General features: G+C 46.7%; 1 protein-coding gene across 1 annotated transcript in view; it reads right to left on the bottom strand.

Annotated features, from left to right (window-relative positions):
* The window catches only part of LOC119448179 (uncharacterized), a 52,854-nt gene that overhangs the window by 8,467 nt on the left and 22,895 nt on the right, over positions 1-21,492 (bottom strand). The window contains exons 9-14 of the mRNA XM_049665133.1: positions 16,359-16,535; positions 8,456-8,481; positions 7,530-7,756; positions 2,779-2,903; positions 2,584-2,690; positions 468-769 (exon numbers count right to left, since the gene is read on the bottom strand). Of these exons, the coding sequence (XP_049521090.1) occupies positions 468-769; positions 2,584-2,690; positions 2,779-2,903; positions 7,530-7,756; positions 8,456-8,481; positions 16,359-16,535 (964 nt within the window). The remainder of the gene's footprint in view (positions 1-467; positions 770-2,583; positions 2,691-2,778; positions 2,904-7,529; positions 7,757-8,455; positions 8,482-16,358; positions 16,536-21,492) is intronic.

Raw genomic sequence — 21,492 nt, 5'->3', positions numbered from 1 at the left:
GTTGCACTCGTTGAGGCCGCAGCAGGCTACAAGAATGAAGAGACAGGCGACAAACTTCCCGACCTGAGCTAAATTCTTTTTTTTTCTTTTCTTCTTTTAATTTTTTTTACTTGTTTTGGAGCCTTAACATACAAGGCGTACAGGAAATCACGTGCCAGGTTCTGAAAAAGTTGCCGTCTGTAGGACCCTGGACAAATCTAGGCGCCACTCCACGCAAAACAAAACTGGCAAATGACAGCTGGCGCATTCCCATTAAAGGTAGTGACGAGAGCAGAATAGCGCAAAAGGCGACACTGACAACGGAGACGAGGCACAGAAGGCGTTAAGCTTCTCGTGATTACTTTGACTTGAAGCTGTCAGTTTGGGCCAGTGTTGCTCTGTAGTCTGATTTTTCTTTCTTTTGTTAGTTCCGCGAAAAGCAATTAACCTGTCGACCAGAAAGACTTCTACTTTGTAAATTAGCTCACCTGATGAATTGCGTCAGTTCTTGCAGGACAGATTTCATTGCGTACAACTGCGTGTTTGGCAGCCGCGTAGCCACAAAGCGAAGGGCAGGTATAAAATCCGTGGGGGAGAAGAAGTGTGCTTCGCGAAGCAACTTGCTCAGCATTCCCTCGACGTAGCGACCCTTTGGATCGCCCAGCTCGTAGCGTTCACCGAAAACCAGAGCTGAGATGTTGTTAGCCACGCTGGAAGCGAGCGGATGGGCCACCAACATGGGCTGCTTCTTGCCTGATGCAAGCACAGCCATAAAGCACTGCACCTCTTCCTGGCATAGGATGAAAGACAAAAGAAATCCTTATCGTTCTTAATCATCATCTGTGCTATAACGCTACAAGTAATATAACAAAGAAATAAGAAATAAAACACCTGCATGAGAAAAAATTCGTGTTTAACTTCAATAGAATTGTTCTGGCAGGAAGATGCAGAAAGAAATTAGGCGTGTAGTTTCCGAAAACTTTCGAAAATCTTGCTCCATAGGCAGCGCGTTGCGCCACATATAGACAACCCAACGGCGCACTCCTTCGCAATACATTGTTTCCCACGTGCATAGCTCAGTCTAGCTCAGCATAGCGCAGCCTATGCATGTTTTTTGTGTGCATAGCCCTGCGCCTTGTCGTTAATGATTTGGAGCCCTATACTCTCCTGCCCCGTAACAGGCCCCGCTTGCCGTATGTACTCAATTCTAAGGTGAACATTTTTTGGGGAATAAATAGCTAAAAACAGCATGCTTGTTAGACTTGATTGCGAAGGCCAGACAGCAATAGTGACAAACTATTGTTGTCATTAAATATTTCTTTTATCCACTAAATTCACACGTCGTTGCGGAGATGTTATTGTGGACACTTTCGAATTCGTCCATCTTGTCGAATTCTTCATCTTGCCATCGCTTATTAGCTGAAAGGGCTGGTACACCGTCGTTGATTGGCTCAAAACGCCAACATGGCGGAATTCGATAACATCGCGAAGTTTGATTACGTCCAGAATAGCACCCCAGATGTAGGAAGTTTGGTAACATTGTGCCAGCTCCGCATGTTCAATGGGGTACCATTGTCCGCGAGGCTCTTAGGAAATATGGTATCAGAAATACCATAGACGGCACATTAAGATTAGATACCCTGAGACTGTTGAGAGTGTTAAACAGGCGTTCGACAGCTAGAATGACTGATGCTCGCTTCGCTGTAGCTCGGGTTCAGTAAATATTGTTTTTCCAAGCCAGAACAAATCGCCATAACTCTCTCTCTCTTGCCATGAAATACTTGTGAGTGGAATATGACGGGCAGTGCGTTTATAATTTCTTAAAAGAATCGAAATTGGGTAGGCGCCACAATGGAGCGTTTTTTTTTTTCTCGTGATTAGTAATGTTCCAAGTATTCCATGAATCTTGCTCCATAAATGAAAAATAACCACTTCATTCTAATGTTTTATTTGAAGACAGGGATTAGCGTTTCTTTCACACTTCCAGCGCTATGCATGATGGCCGCATTTCTACGAAATCTACCACCGCTGTAAAACACTCCATAATGTTTAGGTTTCAGTGGAGAAAAGCAAAAAGCAATATCATAATTATTAGTGACATTTGTGCCCTTGCTCCACAACACTTTTTAGAATTTTCCTTATTGATAACACTGAAAGGTTCTATAACTTATTTAATAAAGGCGTTATATGAATGCTAAGTGAGCAAGAGTGAATAATCTGTTCGAGGGGTTGTCTTAAGAAACACGCATTAGGCAAATGATCAAACTAGAAGTAATCCGTGCGTAACTGCAAGAGTCGCAGTGGTCATAGTAGTTATTAACACTATAGGGTTATAATATAAATGAAACACGCCACTATGCCAATCATGATTATACGACTGTATAAGGATGAGGAGGCATTTCGTTTCTCAATTAGAGTGCACACCATACAATATGAATGTGTAACCTAATGAGGGCAATAACTAACGTGCAAATAATAACATATCTGTGATTGGCATGGAGTCTTACACAAAGGTTCTTCCTTCTTGTCAAACATACTGTATACGTTATTACGTTCGAAGCTCCCCCTTAGAACTATATACAATGCTACAATGACAAATCTTACTTGGATATGCTTCTCCATAGACTTCCTTGCAAAACCGAGGTTTCTCAACACGTGAAAGCAGTACCTCCTGTTCACTTGCCATGGTTCTCCGTTAATAGATGCGATACCTTGTGTCAAGCAAAAATGAAAGTCAAATACTTTTAGCAAAGTAAATAGACCGAAGCAAAAGCTAGTTATACGTCGATATCGCCATACCTTCTATTCCAAGGTGGCGAAATATAAAATCGCTGGGCCGATATAGCACGTCTGAATTTGACAGTCCCTCCCTAATGGATGCGAGATCGTTGAGTACCAGCACGTCCTTGCAGCCAAGGCGAAACCTAAAAATTTTGCAATGCGTTAACGGCCAGCTTAAGACGTGGCTGTCTCAAGCAAATATCGCTAGTTTCGACTTCAGATGGCGTTAAGTGGCCATATTCTGCTATAAATGGCCGTTTTACAGCGAATGGCTAGCCGATCCGTCCGTCCGTCGCCTGTACGCAGAACCGATGATCATCAGCAATGGCCCGAGCGTCGTCGTCTTCTTCCACAGCTTGCCCCATTTCCGCTCATCATTTCAGCGTAGAATTTCACTTCTCTTATGTGGTCGTAATGAGGCGGCCGCGTTTACGGGGGTATGAGCCATTCATTGTCTTACGTGACGGACAGATTTAATTTTGAAGTAATTTAATTTTGAACAATCGCAAGCGGCAGTGTGACAACGGTGGACTGCGGGCATACTGTCAGTGACGTCGTTTTCTCGGTCGCAGCCGAACGCGTGTGTAACCTCATTAAGAAACACAGACATAACCAATAATTGAGAAATACTTTAATGAACCGTCGGCAATAAACCAGTGATAAACACCGGGGCCGCAAGTCTCAGCTTCGCTGGTTAACCATCCATACGGACTGCTTGTGTGGCGGTTTTTTTTTTTTTTTTTTTTTTTTTTCTGCAAGTACTTTCAGAAAAAGAAAGAAAATGCTCGTCTGTAATAGCTCGATAAGGATGGAATATGAGGTCGTTAACAGTGCTTAAGTCAGTGGAGTAGTCACAACAGTGACGTTCTTGAACAGCCCGCTTCTCAAACTGCTAGAACTGGCATGAGACTATCACATAGCTTGCAATCCCTGCCTGTCATTAGCCATCGGCGGGAAATGTTGTTAGATGTAGTATGTCTCGACGTTTGCCATATTTAGGGATATGTAGGAGGCATACCTGAATATCTTGGCAAATATCTGCAAAGATTCCCCAGCCACGTCGGTTCTCCACCCGAAAAGTAGAAAGTTAGCTATCAAGAAAGTGGTCAGGCAAGGAGACACAATCTCTCCAATGCTATTCACTAAATATTTAGAAGTGTTCAAGATCTTAGAGTGGGAAGGTGTAGGAGTGAGGATCAACGGCGAATATCTCAGCAACCTTCGGTTTCCAGATGACATTGTCTTCTTCAGCAACAATGGGGAGGAATTACAACAAATGATTGAGGAACTTAACCGAGAAAGTGTAAGAGTAGGGTTGAAGATTAATATGCAGAACGCAAAGGTGATGTTTAATAGCTTGGCAAGGGAACAAGAGTTCAGGATCGCCAGTCAGCCTCTAGAGTCTGTAAAGGAGTACGTTTATCTAGGTCAATTACTCACAGGGGACCCTGATCACGAGAAAGAAATTTACAGAAGAATAAAATTGGGTTGGAGTGCATACGGCAGGCATTACCAAATCCTGACTAGGAGCTTACCACTGTCGTTGAAAAGAAAAGTGTACAATCATTGCATTTTACTGGTGCTAACATATGGGTAAAACGCTTGAAGGTTAACAAAGAAGCTCGAGAACAAATTAGGGACCGCACAAAGAGCGATGGAAAGAAACATGTTAGGCCTAACGTTAAGAGACAGGAAGAGAGCGGTGTGGATCAGAGAGCAAACGGGGATAGGCGGTATTCCAACTGACATTAAGAGAAAAAAATGGAGCTGGAGAGGCCATGTAATGCGTAGGATGGATTACCGGTGGACCATTAGAGCTACAGAATGCATACCAAGAGAAAGGGAAGCGCAGTGGAGGACGGCAGAAAGCTAGGTGGGGTGATGAAGTTAGGAAATTTGCAGGCGCAAGTTGGAATCAGCTAGCGCAAGACAAAGATAATTGGAGATCGCACTGAGAGGCTTTCGTCCTCTAGTGGACATAATTATAGGCTGTTGATGATGATGCTGCTACTGCTGATGATGATGTGTAAAATAGTACTTGCTGCGGGTCGCTATTTTCTGTAAAACACCATCTGTGGGTCTAGGGAGACAACTCGTCATTTTGTCGATGCGTTTCTCGGACACTGCGTCATCTGAGTTTAACTCTGAGGTGCGGTGAGCGCCGAAACATGTATTTCGTGCAGTCTACTGAACCATCTTGTCGCCCACGATTGTTCGATATCACCTTGCCTGTCCTCCTACACTAGTAAAAGGAACCTTCACACACTTCAGAGGATACAAGCCCAAGTTCTAAGGACACGCCTCGGCCTCCCTAAGCCACAATTGCCATAGCGCGTGACCACCAAATAACAATTAACGTTCATTGCGGTCGATGCTCTAAGAGTGCGCCTTGAACATGTTGCAAGGATACCCTTTCACCATCTTGCTCGCCTGCCAGCAACTAGGCCACATACGAGCTTTAGCCGTCTCCTGACTACTCACGGAGCATCGCTACCATCGAATTACGTCTCAGCAGCGTGGCCTTCGTTGCCACTGTGGTCTCTGCATTCACCTCGAGTATTCCTTACCATTCCAGGCATCAAGAAGGCAGAAATGCCGTCAGCAGCATTGAAGTAGGCAGAATTTTTGCTACTTCATACACCGATGCAATCATGCACTCCAGTTCAGCAGCTGCAGTATTTGTCCCAGGAAAATCTAGTCATAAAATTCAAGACATCGCACCTGACATCAGCGACTGCTGTCGAACTTGCAGCTCTGCGTGCAGCAATTGAATTGATCGATCAGGAAACGCCTCAGAAATGGTCCATCTTCTGCGATTCCAAAGCAACTCTCCAGAGTTTGCTCTCTGCATTACGCCGTGAACCCCACGAACGACTTGTCGCGGACACACGAGAAATTTACCATCGGGCAGTTGACAAAGGACATGACATCGTATTTCAATGGTACCCAAGTCACTGTGGTAACCTTGCAAACGAGCAAACAGACGCAGCCGCTCCATCTTCGCATACCAGTGCCGGTTGCATCGCTATCCCTATGTCCAGAACAGACGCAGCTGGAAAGCTCCGTGCGCTTGCTCGCGAGCTTACGTTAGCCCAGTGGAATTCGGCAGGCTCTAAGAAACAGCGCTTTTGTTCCCTGGATCCTGATCTGAAGCTCCGCCTTGCACATGGCTTAACCACGATGGGAGGTAACTCTCATTTGTCGCCTATGGCTTGGAGTAGCTTTTACAAATGCGTACTCCTACCTTATCGGAATGACCACAATTGGTGCAGAGTGGGAAGTTTGCGGGTGCAAAGAGACGATAGCGCACCTTCTGTGTGACTGTCGTCGTTTTAGTGCACAGAGAAAAAGCCTCGGCACCGCACTCAACAAGATTGACAACCGTCCCCTAACAGAAGCCAGAATTCTTGGAGCCTGGTCCCAGCCGACGTCGGCACGAACTGCTTTAAAAGCGCTAGTGTTATTTTCAAAAGAAACAGGACTCATTGAAAAACTATAGAATGTGCAAACTGATGCGTTCCTTTTTTATCTTCTCTTGTACTCTAATCTTTCCTGCCCTTACCCCATCCCCCGGTGCAGAGTAGCCAACCGGAAACTCAATCTGGCTAACCTCTCGGCCTTTCACCTTTTGTTTTCCTCTTCCTCCTCCTACACGCGTGTCGTTGTCAAAGTCCCTGAATCAGATTGTCAATAAACGTGAGCATTTGACTCGGGCTTCAGTGTACAAGTATAAATGTTCATCTCTGATAGCCCATTGAAGTATTTCTGTAACGGCTACTGGCCAGAAACATGCACACAGCTCCACTTCTGTCATAAGAAAGGATGACTAAGGCTTTTTGTTTTCCTTGAATTCTAAGCGCCCCTCAAATTCTTGTTCCGAATTGCGGTTAGGAATATGTTTTTTTTTTTTTCATTATTATAAGCGACACAAGTTAGAAGCGCAGTCCAGTATGAGATGCGCGCCCACATAATTTTTCAGCCGCCTCGTGTATGTGAAGAGTATACCAACACTTATATATAGGAAGCTTCTACTAGGTTGTCACATCTAGTAGAATAACTACTCATATTTTATACGCGGTCATATTGTTTCTGGTGTACTGCAATCCTTGCGTTGGCGAGTCATGTTGCTACATTACTTTTAAAAGTGAAAATGTTTCCTGCGATAGATGTCGTGTGGTAGTTACAAGTTGGGCAACGCACACCAAGCAGTGACCTGATTTGGACGAACCCCACTTACTGCAGAGCACGAGGTAACGGGTTCGATTGCCGGTCGCAGCGGTCGCATTGGTGCGAGATGCAAAGACATCTATGTTCTTAGGTTTAGTTTTGCTTTAAACGAACCCCAGCTGGTCAAAAATATTCTGGTGCCCTCCACAACGGCGTCACTGCGCATCTTTGGGACATTATTCATTACGATTTAATTTAAGTAACATGAACCTTACTTATCGCCTGGTTCTTGGCCAGGTTATGGCGGGCAACTCCCGCAGCGGGTGCGTGCCATATTTGAGGAAGAACAACTCACTTATGGCAGCGTTCGCTCACTGTGGCGATTGCATACTGCCGGCGGCCATGCTTTGTTCCTTACTTATTTGCCTCTTCGACATGTTAAGGCAATAAATGGTGAATAACAACTAAGGGAAACATTTGTAAATGCTACAAAAATACCACCCCAGCTGGACAAAAAAGCAAATTACGCGACATAATAATAAACCACGCATCAATAAACCGTCTTATTAACAACAAAAAAAAGGGTCATCGTCAGTACTTACTTTATTATGGGTCCGTACTGTTTGCTTAGTTCCCTGAAGGTTGTGTGGTAGGGTTTTCGGAGGAATGGAAGATAGCCAAGAATAGGCACTCCCCAAGGGCCAGGCGCCATAAGTTTGTTCTTCTGCCCTCCGCTCTTTCTACGAAAGCTCTTAACCGTCAGAATAGCAATGATGATGATAGTAAGCCAAGTAGTAAACACCGTCCAGAAAGATCGCCATTCGAACATCTGAAAGTAACAAATGTTTTACAAGGTTGCCGTGCTGCTTGGGTGTAAATTAAAACTTTCAAGCTATGATAATGCCCTTCCGCTGGTCATTATTATTGTCGTCGTCACCGTCATTGTCATCGCCGTCATCACACTTATCCCCTGCAACCACAGACAGCTCACAAAGGCTTCCTTTATACCTTGAGTACTTCGCCTCCTGCCTAATAATGGTAGAGTCCTATAAGCCTATATCATTTCTTCGATATTGATCAAGTACGACTACCGTCATCGTCATCATCCTAGGGACGTCTTAATTCGGCAAACATAGATTTCCAGTCCTTTGCCAGAACTCCTACCTCACACTGAGCTTTTGACACTCACGCGGCGGTCGAGCCACCAAATGATAACAGGCATATTTGCGTTCCTCACCACGCACTACATGGACTTCACGTCAGGGTTCCGTTCCGATACCGGAAGCCTGACAAGCGCGCCAACATCCCAGCCCCGGTGCGGTTACGAGCGGTGACAAAAACATCCGCAATTAATTTAAAAGCCGATGCGACGGCCACCCTTCGTGAAAGCGGATTTCGTCGTCAACAAAGCTGCGTAAAGCACTGCAGGAAAACATGGGCGCCCGACGGAAACAAAGACGGAGTTAAAGACGCGTCAGAGCCAATCAGTCTAAGAACCTCTAAGGTCACAACGCAGTCGCCATCTCACCTGTACTTGGTGAACAGTCAGAAAACCTGCAACACAAAGAAATCTCAAAAATTAATGTAAACAACATTTTTGGTGCTGTTAAATAGAGCGTTATGCTAATGATTGGCACAATAAATTAGTGGAATTTGCAGTCCTGTAAACAGTTTCTGTCCAAACAAAGAACTATTATAGCTGGGAGGTGATTGCGCGAAGACGCAAAGATGTGCTTTCGCTTCTGTGTATATCTATCGCTCCTGTGATTTCGCTTCTGTACAACTTTCATAACACTCATAAGATAGGTTGTGCAGAGTGTGTCTACAGAAAGATACATGTGGAGCTAGTGGAGCGATCAAATATGACGCAGCTAATAAATACAGGGATGTTTCACTTCACCATTATCATCATCATCATGTCTGGTATGTCAGAATGCGCTGCCGCTTGGAAGTCCTGCAGGAGGTATTCATATCATAAAGACATTCACTAGTATAATTCAGCGTATTGCTGGGCTACGCGGCGTGTTGGGGGACGTGTAGCTGTCTTTTACCAGCGATTCCAGGCTGACATGTTTGCCGACAGCTTCGCTCAAGCCAAACATAGTGTTGCGAGTTGCGGTCCTCGCTAGCACTGCGGGAGGAATACTCTCAGCCCGTAATAAAGGTTCTACAAGTTATCGATGGGCGAAAGTGGAAACTGCAGCCAGGCTTCGATATTGTTTATGCAAGCTGGTCGTAGCTCAGTTTTTTTTTTTTTTTTTGGCGACTTTATGCTGCTCTAAAATTGTAGTGCAACATGAAAAACTCAGGATACAGCTTTTGTTGCTCAATACGTGCGACATAAGTGTTTTTCCGAGCGTGAAAGATGCCCGCGAATACACGCAAAGTACCTCGAGCGGCCAGTCGCGGCAATTGTGCGTTTATTCGCGGGCTTTTTCACGCTCGGAAAAACACTTTTATGTAGCACATATTGAGCAGCAGAAAGCTGTATAGGGAGTTTTGCATGTTGCTCTACAATTTTCTCATTGAAACTTTTCATCTAATTATAATATTTGAGAAATTGATTAATTAGGACTAATAATGTAATTCGGTAGAATGCAAATAAATAATCTGAGTATATTCAAGCGATGGCAAACAACATTACCTTGGTTCTGTCCAGCTCCGTAGCATTTGCATATTTTGAAGTTTTGGCCCAAGTTAAGTGAAACAACCTGTATAACGCTGACGAGTTGAGTCAAAAACTTTTGTTTCGGTCTTGTTTCCGGGCGACACTTTTGATCTCGTTCTGCTGAATTGTCACTTCATATAAAAAGAAACTTCTTTTTTTTTTTTTTTTTTGCTACAGTTCTACAAACTTCATGTTGCTTGAACATACACCTATGTCGGATTGGTTTCTGTACATTCGGTTGCGTTTATTCCTTTCTTCAAATTTACACAACGCCATCTTGAATCTCGTCAATTTTACGAATAACATGAACAAATATTTACGCGTTCAGACTCGCCATGTGCAGTGCTATATCGGCCTTAGAAGTTTCGCTGCCTCGGTGACACAGATAACCCTGTGCCACATTTTGTGGACTTTGTGTGAACTTTGCTCAAGTGAATTTTTCCATATCTCTTCACGTTGATCTTGAATTATTCGTCGCGTCATTTGCACTTTTTGAGGAAACCTTGGACAACTACTTCTTGCATGGCTCAGAGAAAAAGACACGTGGCTGGCATCGCTTATAAAGCGTCTCCTGTGCGCTCATAGCACAAAAAATGGAGCAAAATTTTCCAAACTTCCTATGAAGAACTTGGCACATAATCTTATGAATAGACAGAGACAGTGGGAATGCACCTTTCACGTGGTCGTCTTGGCTTCTGCGGTATGAACGATTTTGCAATGCCCCCTATCTTGTCTGGCTTTGACGAAAGCTTGTTTGATCGCGGCTAATAATGGCACATATGTGTAAAAACATGGACTTTTAAGAAAGAGGGAAACTAGATAACAAAACTAGAGCTTAAGCGAAAAAAAATTAAATGTATTTTGTTTGTTTTTTACCAATGCGCGCAAGCTCAAGGCCTGTTATTTTACCATTGCGTACACGTACGGTGCTATCTTGTTTTCTTTTATATATTCCCCACTTTATATATATACTTGTTGGTACAAATACTATACCCATGTCCAGGAATTTTAGGCTTTGTCCCTTCGGCAATTTGTTGAACTTCGCCGCAATACATATGCGTAACTCAGTGGGCAGCATTTAAAAAATATATATAAATTTCAAAAGATTGGCCGAGTTTCAACGAGTTTCAAATACCAGCGTCGATAGCGTACTTCCTGCTAATAGCATGCGCATTTACGGTATTTATTCCTAACTTCATAGCAGTTTATCGGTCAGAACCAAAGTACTAGCTACCCGCCGGAGTGGCTCAGTCAGCTAAGGCATTGCGCTGCTGAGCACGAGGTCGCGGGATCGAATCCCGGCCGCGGCGGCCGCATTTCGATGGAGGCGGAATGCAAAAACGCCCGTGTGCTTGCGTTGTAGTGCACGTTAAAGAACCCCAGGTGGTCAAAATTAACCCGGAGCCCTCCACTACGGCGTGCCTCATAATCAGAACTGGTTTTGGTACGTAAAACCCCAGAAAGAAGAAGAAGAAAGTACTAGCTGCAGCACTAAGGGCCGACTAAGCGTCAGAAATGCGTATGCTATTAGAAGGAAGTGCCCTTTCGACATTGCTCACAAAACCTTGTCGAAACTAGGTCGATCTTTTGAAATATAATTTTTCTAAGTGCGGCCCATTATGTTACGCTGGCACATTGCGGCGCAGTTCAACAGATTACCGAAGAGTTAATGTTCAAAATGTCTACACCCTCAGACATGTTTCTAATGCCTCGGTCCCTGTGTAGCATTGCTCACTTTGTTTTGTCTAAATCCGCAAGGTGCAAGAAGAATCGTGCAAGGAAAAAATCTGTGACTGTATAGCACAAACGTATGGAGGAAACCCACGCAGGCTTCTCACAAATGAAACTACGCTGCCTGCCGAGGTAAAACTGCTCCCGGTCCGAATATGCTACGAGTCATAACGGCGTAATCTCTTTAGTTTTACTAATTTAACCAGGGGCCTACCACCGCTGGTACTGGCAGGCCGAATTATTCGACCACTCGACGCGTTAGAAAATTAATCGAGGTAGATGTCACTTTTATTTTTTACTTGCACTGTATTACAGTGATCTGTGATCGCTGGAGTGGGCTTTTACGAAATAACAATGAAGAAAGCTCCCGACCGAGGTGAGAATTTTACTCTAGACCTATTTATGAAGATGAACCACCGACGCTGTAGTGTCGAAGCCACTGCGATTTATGGTTGTGCTGAAAATGCGCACCACGAGGAAATTTTCTTTAGCGTGCAATGCCGAGTAACTGAAAGCTATGCTATACTGGAATTCCGGGTAATATTGTTTCCATTACTCACATATGAAAGTAAGCTCTGTAGGCTCCCAACGTTCATGTCCACGGATGCCGGAATAGGAAGAAACCTCCGAAGCGTACTGCTGCTTTCTCCGGGTCGTCACAACAAACGAAACAGCAGCGAATTGTTATCGACGAGTTGTTGTCGTTGGCCGTCGTCGTGAACTCCTCTTCACAAAGAAAAATCTCACGTAGATGCAGTCAGCCTTGAGTACACCGCTATCTGACGACTGTCCTCCCGTCGTAAGAGAGGAAGCTAAATACCATAAACTGTCGATAACGTATGGTATGTCAGAATGCGCTGCCGCTTGGAAGTCCTACAGGAGGTATTCATATCAGAGAGACATTCACTAGTATAATTCAGCGTTTATAAGTCCACGTTGACTCGCTACTTAAGCGCTCTTTGTTATAGTTGAGTTATCATCTTTCACTGGTGGCGAAAAAGACAATTTCGCTTCTCTGCTGGTAGTCCTCTTCTGATGGAAATTCATTGGAAGGTAATTTGGCAATATTCCTAAGGTCCTGTATCTGTTTCGTTTTGCTCGGCTACGCAGCGTAATGGGGGACGTGTAGATGTTTTTTACCGGCCATTCCACGTTGACATGTTTGCCGACAGCTTCGCTCAAGCCAAACGTAGTGTTGCGAGTTGCGGTCCTCGCTAGCACTGCGGGAGGCATACTCCCAGCACGTAATAAAGGTTCTACAAGTTGTGGACGGGCGAAAGTTGGAACTGCAGCCGGGCTTCAATATTGTGTTTATACAAGCTGGTCGTACCTCAGCTTAATATTTTTTTTTAGGTGGCGACTTCATGCTGCTAGAAAAGCTGACCAGGTACTGAAATCAAGCAAGTCACAGTATCAAATAACCAAGTCACAGCAACGATGCTCATCGGCCAAAGCTGTGCCCGTGAAACGAACGAATAACCCTGCAGCGGCAATAGTAGATATAGCACGTTGTCTTTGAATAAAAAGATGTGGCCTATAGATGCAGGTCCGTAGCCAGGGGAGGGGGGGTATAGCCCCCCCCCCCCCCCCACCCCTGAAATGGATTCCTGGCTACGAGCCTGTATAGGTGAATACTATCAACTAATATGGCACCGTAGAGCATCTTAAGTCAATCTGCGGTCATTGTGACAGTTTTATCTCTTATTAGATGGACATGTTATAACGTGCGTCCGTCTTCCTAGAAGCGATTACAACGATAGATGAAAAAGAACAGCCTGATACTGAGTGCGCATCCTTCATGGCAATGGAAACGTGATAACACTGGTAATACGCGTGAATGCCAACATGCTTAATTGTATCTGTCTTCCTGGACAGTAACAGAGATAACACGGAAACATCGAAAGGGAAAAAAGCAGCAAAGAACTTTATAAGAGAAATTTCAGGGCTTTGTAGATGGCCGCTTGTAGGAGGCGACCTCTTCCGCCCATGCAATGATTCCTTTCTGTATTTTTTCTTCGGGGTACCGTATTAGGGTCTCCCATGCCCTTTCTGAGGGAGCTGCAGCAGGAGCTGTCTGGGTGGGGGAAGGCCCTTGCATTCCCAGAGGATGTGGCTTTGGTTTGCTATGGCATTTTTATCGCAGTTTTCGCATATTGTGTCAACCTCCCTATCTGGGAAAAAGAAAGACTAAAGACATTTCACACAAAATTGCGAAAGCACATGCTAAAGCAAGCTCAGGTCTAATTTGCGCACAGTGCCGTAGACTGGATGATTCGGGGCCGCTCGTTCGGGAGAAAGCAACGGTGGCGCCACCTGTATTTTCAATAAGAAAATGTCTCGGCGCAGAGCCCTCATTAGACCCACTCCCCCAATCTAGTACACTCTACAGCCTCTAACCCCTCGCCTAGTCCCGTGATACCGCAGTGGCGAGGCTCCAAGCGAGCGCAGCTTCTCCGCAGCAGATCACGTGGCCTGACACACATGCGCTCACATGCGCTCCGATGGCTCAAGGTCATTGCGACGCGATGAATGACCTTGCGAGACATGCCGAAGTAGAGCTTTCGCTCTAAAAGAACGCTCGTGTACTTAGATGTAGGTGCTCGTTAAAGAACCCCAGGGAGTCAAAATTAATCCGCAGTCCGCCACTGCGGCGTGCCTCATAATCCGATTGTGGCTTTGGCACGTACAGCCTTATAATTTAATTAAAGATTAGCACTTCTGCCATGATTATATTTGCCGTGTGAGGCAATGACAATGCACAGCTCGGAGGTAATGAACAATGGCGCACAACAACGCCTAAATGAAACATGTCTCGCTGCGTGTTCTGTGTACTACACAGACAAACAGCAGTGGTGTGCGCAAGGTAACGTTTACCATCAACTCACCACTCTCATGTTTAACTAAATGCTGAAGAAATGAAACATTAGCCGTCAAGATCACCGCTAATTATTATGAATCAAAGCAAACAGCACAGAAGGATTCTCTTACGTGGATTCCGAGAGTGCGTGTGATTCTCATAATTTTTTTTTTCTCTGCCGTTCTTGCTGGGCGGCGGGTTCACGGCGGCGGCGTTGCACCTTCCGCTTTGGATGATTAACCGAAGTCACTTCTCATGGTTTGTGACGTAGCTAGCACTGATTTTTTTACATAGGCGCATTTGTGCGTGTTACCTTGACTCTCTCAGTGCTTCTGAGAGGGAGGATGTGCGGCGTTTAATTTGACATTTCGGCTATTTTCGCGGCGCGCGGTGCTGTAATACATTGCAGACTAGAGTTACTGTATAGGCTCCCTTGGGAGCCTATACAATAACTCTATTGCAGACAGGATCGTCAACGCGTGATGCATAGGCCGCGCTTGTCATTTGAAAATGACCAAACCGGATGAGAGGCCCTTCACCATATATTCATGGAATCAATTCCCATTCTTCTGCATCTAAAGAAATAAAAGTGCCTTTAGTGAAGGTGTCACCTGAGGTGTTTTGAGCGTTCCATGAATGAATCTTACGAGGAAACCGACCTTGTATTAGTGACATGCAGAACATGTCGCCAGGTTCCGAAATTTTCTTACGTCCGTGGCAGTGGCTTTTGTTAGGTTTGGACCCACATATTTCTCAAGGACGGCATGTTTAAGAACTTCGTACGGTGATGGCGAGTCACACTCTTGAAAACTAACACCTTAAAGCTACTATAGTTTACTTTTATATCACCTTAGAGGTACTATAATTCACTTTTTACTACGATTGCACAGCAAATTGTCTGCTTATGTTTCATGTCACGTACTTTATGTACACGGTAATAAAGCCGCAAACTGATTCCTCATTTGAATATATCTATGCCATAGAGCGCAGATGTGTTGAGATAATCGGTTTGGGCACGTGGGCTTCTTTACCTTTATGACGCTTCTCTTTGGTCATCCTGTCGGACCATCCTTGTTACGACTACGCACGGGTAAGGATTACATTAGAACATAATAAAATTGCAACAGGCTAATTGGTGATGAGTTTGCGGTAAGTGAAAAGTACGTATTTCAAAGGCACAGCGCAGGCTATGAAGCTAGCCTTTATTTTTAATTTTGTGAGGCACGAAGGGGAAGTACAGCCTTGTTCAGTCTTTTATCGCACCGCCCAAAACACCAATTTACTCTTCATACAAATGGACTCACAAGTGTGCTCAGCAAGTTTACTTAGCAAGTCGTTTTGATGAACAAGCATCGCAACTTAGCTTGCCAAGGAGGCTTAATGAGCGAATCTCAACAAATGAGCCTGGAATGTTATTGGCTCGAGTCATCGCTTAACATCAAAAGCATTCAGACATATAATGGCTCAATTTTGCTCTTACCAGGGATAAATTTCAAATATTAATAAACTAAACCTATCTCTAGGAGGCTGCACATTCTTCAATTTACAAATATGTAAATATGTTTATTCAATGAATTCTCCGGTCTAGCTAAGCGCCTGAGCACTGAGAAGGACAGGATTCCACAATGTTTATCTAAAGGTACCCTATGAACATGTCGAACCTCAATTTCTTGCACGCACATCTATGCATGCTACAGTGCAACATTGATTGTTGACGCACCACATGCATTCAGGCTGTTGCGGGAAGGAAGGCAAGGACCTCAATTGCGGCTGTGCGATTTGGCTCTAGTACGGTATCGCAGGCATTGCGAGCACTTTTTGAAAGTACTCGGGCCACTTTACAATTGTTGCTTGGCTCATGGCATCAAAAATTGTGCTTACATTTCTCATTTTGATTAACTATGATGAATAATTTGTAAAGTATCTGCATTCATATGTTTTACTCGGCACACCAGAGTTTGCACCATCTAACCGTATATTGCACATTCTTTCTCGCTTTGCTGTGCGTTAATAAAGGTATGTCGTGTTGGCTTGAGGTAAGTGGAATAACTAGATTAGACAATTACAAACATTTTATTTTTATTTTCACACACAACTAAGCTGTCTTTATTCAAAAGCGAAACGTCCTCTAGACACCAGAAAAGTTGTGCATGTAGCCGAGAGCATGGCCCGCTCATCGTAGTACGAAGCGCAGTCTTTGCAAGTCATTGGCCACTGACATAAAACCACTCCTTGGGTCGAGGGAGATGGTTGTGCCATCTTCTGGAAGCACCCGAAACCTTTGAAACAACGTGGCGACGTACAAAAACACTTCCAGCAGACCCAGGGCCTCACCTGGGCAAGCACGCCTTCCTGTAAGCAGATAAATAAATAATTCGCTTGCCTGAAAGCGCATGTGTATTGTAGGGGGGGAGGGAGAATGTCTGCGCACAACACTGTTTTCTCATCGAGCTGGGTTGTGACACAAACAGTTATCGATAAATGGCCAACAACCGTAACAATAAACACATACCGAGAGACGTGGAAACGTTGTTTCACTGACTTTGGCTCTATAGGTATGGCCTTTACCAATTCCTTGCTGCATAAGGAAGTGGTTGTTAATATGTGTCCTGAAGTAATTGTTTCAGAACTTAATTACTAAAATTTTGCTAATGAATCAATTATGCATTTCGCTTTATTGTGCAAGGGGTATCGGCCTCTTCTGGTAACCCAGCGCCGTAATTATATTTGTATATGCCATGGACTACTTTAAAAATCTGTTAAACTTGGAAAAGTACTTTTATAAAATATACGTGTAAGATATATACTGCCACCAGCAGTAGTGGGTACAGTGCTAAGAGGCAGGCACGGACAAGAAGAAAGAAGTGCGCGTGCTTCTCCGCCCGCTCGATAGCCAGCCCCCAGCACCGTGTTTTTCAGGAGCCGCTACCCTCAATAAACGTCGCGTCGCCAGTTCTCTCACAAGGCACGTGACAAAGTGGTGGAGGTGCTGGGTATTCCTCACCCATGTCGCAGACCCCTTCTGGCAGTGGAACCACTACCCCCGTGCCAATCGATACGCCGGTCCATCGGGCCAGCCGCAGGATCCGGGGACTGCCTCCTGAAGACCGCACAGCGCTTCAGACCATCTCAACCGGTATGGAAGGCGCCGCAGTGACGAACCGGTACACGCTTCAAAATCCACGGGTTCCAAAGTCGTTCCATGGCAAGGCCTTCGAAGACGTCGAAGACTGGATGGCCGACTTCGAGCGCGTGGCCGAATACAATGACTGGGACGACACAAATAAATTTCGAAGTGTCTACTTTTGCCTGGAAGACGGCGCGCTCACATGGTTCCAAAACCGTGAGCAGCAACTGACGTCGTGGCCTGAGTTCCGCCGTCAGTTACTAGACGCCTACGCCAGTGCTGATCGCCGCGAACGAGCCGAACGAGCAATCCAGGTCCGCGTTCAGCTTCCCAACGAAAGTGTTACCACGTTCGTCGAAGATATGACGCGCCTCTTCAGACGAGCAGACTCGGGAATGACCGAGGACAAGAAGTTGCGTCACCTGATGCGAGGAGTGAAGGAGCAGCTCTTCGCTGGTCTTGTGCGGAGCCCTCCGAAGACTGTCGCCGAATTTTTATCTGAAGCTGTAAGTATGGAGAAGATGCTGCAGCAACGATCGAATTTCTATGAGCGGCAAGTGAACGTGACATCCACCACCGATATTTTCACGGCCACCAGAAGCAACGATGACCACCTTCGCGAACTAATCCGCACTGTCGTGCGCGAAGAAATACAGAAGGCTTTCGGTACGTCACAAGCGGTGGTGAGCTCTATTGAGAGTGTCGTCAAAGATGAAGTTCACCAAGCGCTCCGGTCGACCTGTCCTCTTCCTTACACCGCGCCTGCACCTATTGAACACCGCCGTGCGACCTACGCGGAAGCCCTGAGACTCCCTGCACCAACCCCGCTGTTAGTTCACGCGGCTCATCCGGTTACGCTTGCATCTGCACAACCGGTACCATACATCGCAGAACGACGCGCGCCTCCAGCGTTTGCCTCCGCCGCTCCTCCCGCTGTGGTTCCGCAGGAGCAACCGGTATATTACGCCGACGATCGACGCATGACCCCTCGGAAGTCGGATGTTTGGCGCACACCGGACCGTCGGCCTCTGTGCTTCCACTGCGGTGAGGCAGATCATTTGTACCGCCAGTGCCCATACCGACGTCTCGGGTTGCGGGGCTTTTCCACCTACTCACCGCCACCCCGACTTGGCCAACGACCTCGGGAGATAGAAGATTACCTTGCTCAACAACGCATGCCACCGTCTACCGGGCGACAGTCACGCTCGCCGTCACCACGGCGATTTTCACCACCGCCCCAGCGATATTCCGGCACACGATCACCAAGTCCCCGCCGGGAAAACTAACCACAGCGACCTTTGGGGGCGAGGCCGCTGACAGTCGACACGCTGAAGACCTCCTATCGACGCGAACGAGCGAGGACACCGATCCGACATCAACTGCAGATGAACGCAATGGCCGGCTTTCGCTCGACATACCGGTGGTGATCGACGGTTACGTGGTTAGCGCTTTAGTAGATACCGGTGCGGACTATTCCATCTTAAGCGGGAAGCTGGCGACGTTGCTGAAGAAATTAATTACCCCTTGGAATGGCTCGCAGATTCGTACGGCTGGCGGTCACGTCGTTACTCCACTGAGAACCTGCACGACAAGAGTTCGGATTCGAGGATCGACATTCGTGGCGAGCTGCCTTGTCCTACGCGTATGCTCCCGTGACGTCATTCTCGGGGTTGACTTTCTCCAAGAATACGGCGCTGTTATTGACCTACGGGGAGGTGTAGTCACCTTCTCAGCAGACCGAGCACTCGACGGGTACGACCACAAGCGTCGAGACGACGCCCTTCGTGTCTCCACCGAATGTGTTACGCTTCCTCCGCGAACCAGTGTCCTAGTCGAAGTGATGTGCGGTGGAATGCGCGAAGGTGAAGTGGTCGCTGAAAGTAACTTATCGCATCTACTGATGCAAGGTGTTTGGGCTGCTAGAAGTGTGCTACAGCTTAGTGATGGCCGTTCCCAGTTGCTTGTCACCAACTTCAGTAACGAGCATCGACACCTGTTCCGCGGTACTTCGATAGCGTTTGCCGAGGAAATAGAGCACGTTGCTGAATGTTTTACCCCTGAACCAGTGAGGATGGCTGACAAGTCACTAGGCAACGTCGACATTAATTCAGAGTTATCTCCAGACAAACAGGCGGCACTGCGCGAGCTCTTGCTTGAATTCAGGGAATGCTTCGCAAGCTCGTCTAAAATACGCCAGACTTTAGTTACAAGGCACAGGATCATCACCTGCGACGACGCACGCCTGATACGCCAGCAGCCCTACCGAGTGTCGGCAAAGGAACGTGAAGCGATTCATACGCAAGTACAAGAGATGCTTGAAGATGGCGTAATCGAACCTTCTAACAGCTCATGGTCGTCCCCGGTCGTTCTTGTGAAAAAGAAAGACGGAACGCTACGCTTTTGCGTCGACTACCGGAAGCTCAACAACGTAACTAAAAAGGACGTGTACCCACTGCCACGTATCGATGACTCGTTAGATAGACTGCGGCGTGCCCAGTGCTTTTCGTCAGTCGATTTGAAAAGTGGACACTGGCAGATCGAGGTCGACGAACGAGACCGGGAGAAAACTGCCTTTGTGACTCCCGACGGACTTTACGAATTTCGAGTGCTCCCTTTCGGTTTGTGTTCTGCCCCAGCAACCTTCCAGCGAATGATGGATACTGTCCTCGCTGGATTGAAGTGGCAGACCTGCCTTGGTGTATCTTGACGACGTAGTTGTCTTTTCTGAAACATTTGAGCAACATCTTCATCGCCTGCGGCATGTGCTAGAAGCGCTCCGATCGGCTAATCTCACGCTTAAACCAGAAAAGTGTCACTTCGGTTATGAAGAGCTCAAGTTTCTCGGACACGTCGTCAGCGCCAAAGGAGTTCGACCCGATGCCGACAAACTTGCCGCTGTAGCAGCTTTTCCTCCTCCTGCCGACAAGAAGGCCGTCCGACGCTTCCTGGGCTTGTGTGCGTATTATCGCCGCTTCATCGACAACTTTTCGAAGATTGCGGAACCCCTGACTCACCTTACCAGGGATGACACGCCATTTGCCTGGACGCATGAGCAACAGGCGGCCTTCGCTGAACTACGACAACGCATGCAGTCAGCACCCGTCCTGGCTCATTTTGACGAAGAGGCTGACACTGAGGTGCATACTGACGCCAGTAACATCGGCCTTGGCGCAGTACTCGTCCAACGTCAAGACGGCCTTGAAAGAGTAATAGCTTATGCTAGCCGCTCGCTGTCCCGTGCCGAGGCGAACTACTCTACCACAGAAAAAGAGTGTCTCGCGGTCGTCTGGGCGATCACGAAGTTTCGCCTTTATCTCTACGGCCATGCCTTTAAAGTGGTGACAGACCACCATGCTCTATGTTGGTTGGCGAACATACGCGACCCTTCAGGCCGACTGGCACGATGGAGCTTGCGGCTACAGGAATTTGACGTCACTGTAGTTTATAAGTCTGGTCGCAAGCACGAAGACGCCGACACGTTGTCGCGTGCTCCCGCCGAATCTGTCAGTCGACAGCCAGAGGACGACGACGGCTTCCTGGGCGCCCTTACTACGTCGGACTTGGTCAAATGGCAGCGTGACGACGCTGAAATTCGACCTCTCATCGACCACTTCGAGGGCCGTCACACATCCATACCACGCCATCTACGTCGCGTCTTGACGTCCTTCTGTCTACGAGACAATCTGCTCTACAAGAAGAACTCCCGTCCGAATGACCGAGCCGACCTTCTAGTAGTTCCCAAAGACTTGCGGGACGATATTCTTTTCGCTTGCCACGACGAGCCTACATCTGGCCACCTCGGCTCCTCACGAACGCTTGCTAGAGTGCGCGAGATGTATTACTGGCCCGGGCTTGCGGCAAGCGTAAAACAGTATGTTAAAGGCTGCCGTGAATGTCAGCGACGAAAGTCACCACCCCTGAAGCCCGCCGGGTACCACCTCATAAGCCATTCGACCAAGTCGGCTTGGACATCCTTGGGCCTTTTCCCTTGTCAACCGACGGCAACAAGTGGGTGATCGTCGCCACTGACTATTTAACCCGCTATGCCGAGACGGAGGCGCTCCCACGAGCCACGGCTTCTGAGGTAGCACAGTTCATGTGCCACATTGTATTGCGTCATGGTGCCCCATCCACTGTAATCACAGACAGAGGAACGGCATTCACGGCACAGCTCATGGACGA

Source organism: Dermacentor silvarum, chromosome 4 (assembly GCF_013339745.2).
Source record: "Dermacentor silvarum isolate Dsil-2018 chromosome 4, BIME_Dsil_1.4, whole genome shotgun sequence".
In the NCBI taxonomy this organism is placed as follows: domain Eukaryota; kingdom Metazoa; phylum Arthropoda; class Arachnida; order Ixodida; family Ixodidae; genus Dermacentor; species Dermacentor silvarum.
The sequence above is the reverse complement of the archived record's forward strand: the minus strand, read 5'-3'. Positions and strand labels throughout refer to the sequence as shown.